Source organism: Chrysochloris asiatica, unplaced genomic scaffold, assembly GCF_000296735.1.
Source record: "Chrysochloris asiatica unplaced genomic scaffold, ChrAsi1.0 scaffold00078, whole genome shotgun sequence".
In the NCBI taxonomy this organism is placed as follows: Eukaryota; Metazoa; Chordata; class Mammalia; order Afrosoricida; family Chrysochloridae; genus Chrysochloris; species Chrysochloris asiatica.
Genome location: NW_006408596.1, coordinates 975214 through 984126, shown reverse-complemented (window position 1 = coordinate 984126; position 8913 = coordinate 975214). Strand labels below are relative to the sequence as shown.

Below are 8913 nucleotides of genomic sequence, written 5' to 3'. Positions count from 1 at the left end.
TTCCATCCATCCATCCATCCATCCATCCATCCATCCATCCATCCATCCATCATCCATCCATCCACCTACCCACCCACCCATCCACCCATCCATCCATCCATCCATCCATCCATCCATCCATCCATCCACCTACCCACCCACCCATCCATCCATTCACCCACCCGTCCGTCCATCCATCCATCCATCCATCCGTCCATCCATCCACCCATCATCCAAAAAAATTCTGTGTCCTTTGAAGTGCTCTGGGACCTCTACTGTGAGTGAGACTCAGCCCTTCTCTTCCTGAAGTTTGTCACAGAAAGTGACAGATCCAACCAGAAGTAGCCCTCACCGTCCCATAGATCCTGATCCTGACAGTGGCCTTTGGGACTCCCACATGAAGTTGGTGTCTCCATCCTCCTGAATTGACTGCCTGCTGACTAGTCCTTGCTTGTCCCCAGTGGTATGACTTGGATTCGCTAGAGCAGTTTCCCTTCCCCCTGGACTATGATAAAAACATCAGCCCGTTCCAGAAGCTGCTTATTCTGCGTTGTTTCCGTGTCGATCGGGTGTATCGGGCTGTGACGGACTACGTAACTGTGACAATGGGAGAGAAGTGAGTCCTTTGTGTTTGTTTGGCCTCTTCTTGCCCCCCACCACCTGGACTCGCAGGAGTCCATAGGTGGCCAGCTCCCAAGGAGGCTGTCTTAGCCCTGCCTGGTCCGTTAGTCATTCTGGTATACCACCAGCCGTTGGAATGTAACATGATCTATGTATGGCATTTCACATTCTTAGTGGCCACGTTAAAAAAGGTATAGACAAGTGCAATTCACTTGGTAGAGTAAGGTAGTGTTTCAACATGTAACCGGCATGCACATAATTGGTGCTACCTTTCCCATTCTTTTCTGATGTAATAGCCTCACATTCTGGGTGAAGACAAGCCACCTACCAGGTGCTCAGTGGTCCCGGTGTGTGGTGACTGCCATACAAACAATGAAGCTCTGGTGTCAAGCACAAAACCAGACGGAAGGCATAGGCTACAAACTCAAATATTCCTCCTGGTGGGCAACAGGCTGGGTGGGGTGGGGTGAGGCCGGGTCCCAATCTACGGGGGTGTATCTGCCCCTCCACGCCTGATGACCAGTGGTGCCAGGAAACAGTGTGAGATTTTACAAGACATCTTCTGTTACGTGTTCACTTAAACATGTAAAATATTTTAGAAATTCATTAAAAATTACTGTTTAATAAAAAAAATTTTAAAGTTTTAAAAATAATTTTTAAAATCTGTAGATGTGGGATACACGGGATAGGTCTGCCATGTCTGGAGACTGTCAGTGTGGGACAGCTGTGTTTCGTGCCCAGGGGACGTCCACCTGGAAGGCCAGTGAGCCAGGGGTCAAAGTAACCCCACCACACATGTCTGGAGCTGGGCTAAGGGGCCCAGAGAGGCCCTGTCATGCAGGAGTTGGCCAGCTCGTAAGGGAGACAGGGGAGGTAAAATCTGATTTGGACACCAGGGAGACTGCAGGCACTGGGCAGAGGGCTGGGCACCCAGCAGCCTGGCTGACCCATGCCCACAGCTGCTTTCTTCTTCAGGTACGTGCAGCCCCCCATGATCAGCTTTGAAGCCATCTTTGAGCAGAGTACCCCCAACTCGCCCATCGTGTTCATCCTGAGCCCCGGCTCCGACCCTGCCAGCGACCTTATGAAACTGGCTGAGAGGAGCGGTTTTGGAGGGAATCGCCTCAAGTTCCTTGCCATGGGTCAAGGACAAGAAAAGGTGAGGTTCTGGCCTCTGTTAGGATCCACCTGACCTCCGGTGCTACACTTAGAGTCTGACCCTGTGTGTATACGCTGGACACATTGCCCACCGACGGAGCAGGGAGCCAATGCTGACACAGTAGTTGTATTGTTTATGTCAGAGTTCAAGAGCTAAACTGAGGCTTCACAACCTTGCATGCTGTCATGATCCACTGGTCACCAGGCCCTTCCGCCTGCGGTCACTGTGATTGTCATTTCTGCACTTGTCCTCAACAGCAGCCCCATGGGGGATCAGACTATTGCTCCCCAGCTGGTTGGCCCAGGAGGTGGGGTGAGGGTAAGTGAGGCCAGGCCATGCGGCCTGGACCTGGAGCAATGCTGGCACATCTCGCTCCCCCATAGCCTCTCAGCACCACCCAGCGCACCTGTCAGAACTGGTCACCCCGAATAGGGCGTGGTGGGATAGGGGCAGGGAAAGTCAGCAGAGGACAGTGTGGTAGTCAAACAGGTAGGCTCTGGACCAGATGGCGGGAGCCTCCTCCACCTCTGGGAGCAATGAAATGAAGACAGGGGGCCTGGGGCCTGGACTGTCCAGGAGGCGAGGCGAGCCTCGCGAGGGCAGAACAGGCAGCATAGAAGCCTGAACCCAGAACCCAGGTTCATTGCAGCACTTGTGTAAATTATGAGTCATTTCCAACACAGACTTTACTTAAGGAGTTTGTTTTGACTTTGAATTGCTGTGAATCTTCATTATTCACAGATTCGAATTTACAGATTTGCCTGCTCCCTTAAATGTGCTTTGTAACTCCAAAATGAATGCTGGAGACTCCTTCAGGGTCATCTGCAGATAGTTAGTCTCGCGACGTGCCCGTTCCCAGCTGAGGTTGCACCAGGGGAAGCTCTGCTCTCTCGTCCAGTGCTCAGACTACCAATGGTGTCTGTATAGAGTCATGATTTACATTGCCATGTTTTGGTTGATTTTCCGGTTTTAAAAGTTGAATGCTGAGGTATTGGCTGGTGTCTCTTGCCACGTGCCTTATGGAGAAGGGATGTGTCTTGGGTAAGCTGTGTTCAGGCTTGAGTTATTGGCCTACTGGCTATTCGTGAACTGACATCTCCTGAATAAGGTATCTTTAAATAGAAACACGGAGTCCTGGTGCGGCGCTGTGGGTTAATGCGCTGGAATGCAAAGCTGTATGAACTGCAAGGTTGGCAGTTCAAGCTCACCAGCTGCTCCTAGGAAACCCTATCCGTTCTCTGTGGATTGGAACTGACTTGACAGCACTTCACAACAACAACAACAAACAGAAACACATCAAACAAGGTTATACATTAGTGGGGTGAGGCTCGCAGAAACCAACCCCTGTAGCTTCCTGGGAGCCGTGGCCCCAAGTTCATGAAATCAGTGTTGGCAGCGACTTGATGGAACACATATACCATGAATCACAAGCACCACCTGGGCACAGGACACGAGACACTGCGAGTGTTTTCCTTGCTTGGGGCCTTTGAAGATCTTCAGATGACCCGGGAAGCAGCTGATCTCCTGTAGTGCTGCTTCGTGGGTGGTCAGGGTGTGGGTCTGACTGTGCTAGAGAAGGTGGGGGGCTCTTGGGGCAGAGCGAGGTCAGAGAGGTACTGTCCACTCCCCCCTTTTCTGGCTGACACCGGTAACCGGGTCTGTGAAGGTCCCTGTAGCTCCGGGAACTTTCCAGCCCCCACAGGTGGGCTATCACTGCTCTGTGGGCTCGGGGCAGCTCTCCAGGTTGGCATGGCTTTGGGATGCCCACTCTGCCCCTCTCCCTTGCCATTGGCACAGGTGGCGCTGCAGCTCCTGGAGATGGCAGTGGCCCGGGGGCAGTGGCTGATGTTGCAGAACTGCCACCTTCTGGTCACGTGGCTGAAGGATCTGGAGAAGTCGCTGGAGAGGATCACCAAGCCTCACCCAGACTTCCGCCTGTGGCTGACCACGGACCCCACCAAGGGTTTCCCCATCGGGATTCTGCAGAAGTCCCTAAAGGTCTGGCATGTGTGTGTTTAGGGGTAACATTTAGGGTTCACTTGAAACCTCAGGCTACCTGTACTTGTTTCCTGTGTCTGACGCAACCAATGACCACAAACTGGTGACTTTAAACTAAAGGAATGTGTCCTCACACAATCTGGGAGCCACCACGCTGAGGTCCAGGGGAGGCTCCTCAGGAGGCTCTGTCCTGTGCCTTTCTCCCAGGCCCTGGTGGTGGCCAGCAAGCCTCCGCCTTCCTGGGTGTGTAGCTGTTTCACTCCAATGTCTGTCTTCACTCCGTCTTTCCTCTTGGTCTGTGTCTGTGTGCACATTTCCCTTTGCAAATTGGATTTCAGGCCCACCGTACTCCCGTGTGACCACATCTTACCTTGACTACACCCTTATTTCCAAAGAAGACCCCATTCAGAGGTTCTAGGGAGACAGCCCAAGACAGTGCTCCTTCCCAACCCCACTTCTTCCTTTGCCTTTGGAGGTGCTACTGCCCGGAATGGAGTGTTTCTAATTGCCATGCATGTCGCTAGCATTTTGCATGGATGGAGTCCTGGTGTGGCACTGTAGGATAAGCACAGGACCACAAGGTGGGTTAGGATCACAATGTCAGCGGATCAGACTCACCAGCTGTTCCTCGGATATGCAAGGTCACTATGAGTCCGAACTGACTGGATAGCAGTTAACAGCAACAATAACCTAACATTGTCTAGGTTAACACTCATGTATTTGAAATTCATGAATCTTCCTCTTGTATTTCTAACTGCAGGCCCACTGTTATGGTTGGACTGTGTACACCCTAACATCTATGCCTGCAGCTGTGCTCCCATTGTGGGAATAGGTTGTGTTTGTTACGTTCATGAGACAGGATTAGTATCTGGTGAGTTCTAAGTCCATCTCTTTTGAGAGATGGAAGAAATTAAATAAGCAAGCAAGATGAGCAGAGATGGGGAAGGGAGATGCCAAACTGCATGAAGATTTCCAAGTATAAGCGTCTTCCTCCAGAGCTGACAGACAGGGAAAGCCTTCCCAGAGAGCTGGCACTCGGGGTGGGGACTTGTAACCCCCTAAACCCTGAGATAACCCTTTAGTTTGTTAAGGCCCCCACTGTGGTGTTTTTGTTAAGAGCAACACTAGAGAAGAGAACTGAGACCCCACCACAGTTTGTACACCGCCCGTCATTGTGTTGTGTCCAGACGTTTCCTGTGGTTCGCATTCCTCATTGAATTCATTCTTCAGGGATTCTTTTGGAGAAGGTTCTTCATCGGGCTCTCTGGGGCAGGTTCATTGCCAGTTGTTCAGAGAAAGAATAAGAAACCTTCGCCGGCTCACTTGATAAACCAATGTCAAGACTGGGACCAACTCTGGTTCCTCAGCTTCTTCATTTGGGCCCTAAGCAAGAGGACTTTGCTTGAGGAGGGAGGAAAGACAGCTAAGTAAAGATGAAGGAAGAACCAAGACCTCCACTTTATCCACACTCTTCAGAGTATTCTCCTTTCTTCTAACAGGTTGTCACAGAACCACCCAATGGGCTGAAACTCAACATGAGAGCCACTTACTTCAAGATCTCTCACGAGATGCTGGAACAGTGCCCACACCGAGCATTCAAGCCTCTGGTCTACGTGCTGGCCTTTTTCCACGCGGTGGTGCAAGAAAGAAGAAAGTTTGGGAAGATTGGCTGGAACGTGTATTATGACTTCAATGAGTCCGACTTCCAGGTTCAAGTCCATTGCTCCTGCTTCCCCACCCTGTGGAGCTGCTGCTTCAGCAGGCTTCACTCACACCTGCCCTTCCTTCCGCGGTCTAGTCATACGGAGTCGTCCCTGTTCGCAGGTACAGAAGAGTCAGGACGTCAGTGTCTTTGTGGGTGTTAGTGTAACCGAACCTGTTCCTCTTCTCTTAAGGTCTGCATGGAGATTTTGAACACATACTTAACAAAAGCCTTTCAGCAACATGACCCCAGAATCCCATGGGGCAGCCTCAAGTACCTAATTGGAGAGGTAGGAGTGTCTTAGAAACCCTCTGTAGGCTGTGGCCTGTGGCCCTTTCCGTGTTCTCTGGGCTCCTGAGCCGTGTACCCCGCGCAGCCCCCAGCTGTTCTTTTTCAATGTGGGTTCTTCCACGGGATCGCCCCGTGTCTGGACTCAGTGGCCTGGAGCCCACATGGGCCCTCAGCTCCTTCCTCCTGGTCAGTGAGCGTGGAGATCCACCCTGGAGACCATAATGTGCACAGAGCACCAGGGAAGCTCCCCCGGGACCTGAATACTACTCGATTTCAGCATCGCCAAACAGAGTGGCTGCCGGTTCCTGTTGTTTGCTTTTGTCTGTTCCTTATTTTGGGTTCCCAGTACTTCATGAGGACTGCCTGTCCCGTTGGACGTAATCCCTTGGATTTGTGGACGGTACCTTCTTATATATATTGAGTCCCGAGGCCATGTGTATCAGTTGCCAGGCCAGCAGGGGTCTCAGTGGGGGCACATATGATGTTGACCTTGGGCGAGTCCTTTGGACCCCAGAACCTCCAGGTGTACCTGGTTGACTTGGCATTCCTGGCCGGCTCTCACCATTGGTCATTTCAGGTCATGTACGGAGGACGGGCCATTGACAGTTTCGATCGCCGCATCCTAACCATCTACATGGACGAGTATCTGGGAGATTTCATTTTTGATACTTTCCAACCATTCCACTTTTTCTGGAACAAAGAAGTAGATTATAAAATCCCCCCGGGAGATGTAAAGGAAAAATTTGTTGGTGAGAATTTGCAGATATGAAGACTATATGTAAAGTTTCTCTATGTGAGACTACATTTCAATGGTTTGGTTTTCTGTGATTGGCTGGATAGCTTCTTTGACCCCTCTCTGAGTAGACTTGGGGTTTATTAAACTGTATGGATGGCCCAGTGGGTGTCTTCTGGCCTTACTGATCTGAGGGTGAGACTGACTCCACTAGGTCCTCCCCTGGGAGGCCAGAGAGGCCAGGGCAAGTGCATGGAGCCATTTTTATGAAGATCAGCATACAGCTGGATGGGGGTGTGTGTGTATGTAGAATTTCTGTTTTACAAACATATTCCCCACCGAGTCCTGGGACTTAGTCACTTACATTTGGGGGTTTGGAGATAGTAGAGCTCAGAGATGGAGGGCCAGGTCAAGGTGGGACCTCTGTGTGTTCTCCATGGTCTAGAAGCCATTGAAGCGCTTCCCCTCGCCAACACACCTGAAGTGTTTGGTCTCCACTCCAATGCTGAGATTGGATACTACACACAGGCGGCTCGGGACATGTGGACCCACCTGCTGGAGTTGCAGCCTCAGACTGGTAAAGACCCCCCTCCCCAGAGTCATCTGATTTGGGCTTAGTGTTTGCGAGCTCAAGAGCACTGCTGTTTGGTTTGGGTCTTACCGTGTTTCCCTCCTCGCTGATCTTTGCCAAGAGCCAGAAGGCTCAGAGTGCGCCCACCCAACACTTGGCGGCTTTGCTTCCTCTGAAAAGTGTTCTGGTTGTAGGGGAGTCCAGCAGTGGCATCAGCCGCGATGATTACATTGGCCAAGTGGCCAAGGACATCGAAAACAAGATGCCCAAAGTCTTTGACTTGGGCCAGGTCAGGAAGCACCTGGGGATAGGAATCTCCCCGACTTCGGTGGTACTCCTGCAGGAGCTGGAACGCTTCAACAAGCTAGTGACCCGGATGTCCAGGTCTCTGGCTGAACTGCAGAGGGTGAGCAAGCACACCCCACCGTGACCCGGGCGGCCAGGAGGTGGTGCTTCCTTTTCAGGTAGAGCCTTTGTTGACTTTCCTCCATTCTGTCAAGGCCTTGGCTGGAGAAGTGGGAATGAGCAACGAGCTTGATGATGTAGCCAAGTCGCTTTTTATTGGGCAAATCCCGACTATCTGGAGAAAGCTTGCCCCCGATACCCTAAAGACCCTTGGGAACTGGATGGTCTACTTCCTGCACCGGTTCAGCCAGTATACGTCATGGGTGAGTGGCAGCTACAGCCACTACTGGTCCAAGACTCCGCTTGTACTTCCTCAAACATCTGACCTCTGTTCCTTCCATTCCCCAACATTTCTAGAACGGTCTCTGATTGTATCAGCATAGCTGTAGCTTTCTTTTCCTTTTAAAGGCTTTGAAGCATATTATACACACTGTGATGTATTCATTAAAGGGTATATATCTGGGCCGTCGTTCTGTGCAAGTCCAGATACATCCCACTCGTTCTTTTTAGGTGCTTCCATTTGACACATGTTCCAAAGTCTGCCCTCTACTGGTGAACATTTCGATGATTGCTATTGTTAATACAAAAGACCTTCTTGTACATCTGTCTGTGAATACCCATGTGGGTGACATCGTCCCCTGTGGCCAGCAGATCACTCCATTGGTTGGTAGGCACCTCTCTTGTGCTGCAGAAGTAGGACCCTGTCTCCCCACCTTCCCCCCATTGGTAGCAGGTATAGATGTGAGGTCGACCAGGTGTACACACGTAGTTAACAGTCCCTGCGAGTGCTGACGTGTTCAGGGCAACAGGGAGGAACGTGCCGATGGTAGGCCATCAGCTGCTGTGGTGTGTGTTTTGGGTCGAGATGCCGTCAAAAAGGGAGTTGACCTGCCTTCTTGTCCCTTCCAAGGAGCCAGGCCAGTGCAGCTGGTCTTGAGATCACTTGTTCTTGAGCTGCCCTACTCCACTAGGTCCCGTGGAGAAGTTCTAGGTGTCAAAGTCAGTGTGCATTTTGAATTCTGAGAACTCTTGCCAGGTGATTCTCCACAGAGTTCCTGTTCAGGTGACATATGAGAGCCATCGCTTCCGCACCTCTCTGCCACGTTGTGTCGTATCCACATTTTGGGTCGCAGTCTCTGATGGGTGAAAAACCAAACATTTATTCTGATGTGTAGTTCTTCAATCTTGCACTGGTTGTGGTTTCATCCAATGAGAGGCATTTCCTGTGAATGTGTCTCAGATCCTGTGTTGATGTTTACTGAGTTTTTCATTTTTTCATTATTGATTTTGAAGAGCTCTTTGCATAGGAAGGAAATGAGCCCTTTGTGTGCCTGGGTTGCACCTGTCTCCTGTAGCTTGTCACAGATCTTCTTTGTTATATCTGTTTTCCTGTAGAAAGGTTTTCAGTTTTGGCATCCTTTCATTTATCAATCTCTTATTTACAGTGTCTGGGT

The 8913-nt window shown here is 50.8% G+C and overlaps 1 protein-coding gene across 1 annotated transcript in view; it reads left to right on the top strand.

The window, feature by feature from the left end:
- The window catches only part of DNAH10 (dynein, axonemal, heavy chain 10), a 210003-nt gene that overhangs the window by 198828 nt on the left and 2262 nt on the right, over window positions 1-8913 (top strand). Inside the window, exons 66-74 of the mRNA XM_006865476.1 lie at window positions 441-595; window positions 1576-1759; window positions 3557-3757; window positions 5257-5466; window positions 5653-5748; window positions 6328-6499; window positions 6929-7060; window positions 7249-7460; window positions 7555-7722. Of these exons, the coding sequence (XP_006865538.1) occupies window positions 441-595; window positions 1576-1759; window positions 3557-3757; window positions 5257-5466; window positions 5653-5748; window positions 6328-6499; window positions 6929-7060; window positions 7249-7460; window positions 7555-7722 (1530 nt within the window). The remainder of the gene's footprint in view (window positions 1-440; window positions 596-1575; window positions 1760-3556; window positions 3758-5256; window positions 5467-5652; window positions 5749-6327; window positions 6500-6928; window positions 7061-7248; window positions 7461-7554; window positions 7723-8913) is intronic.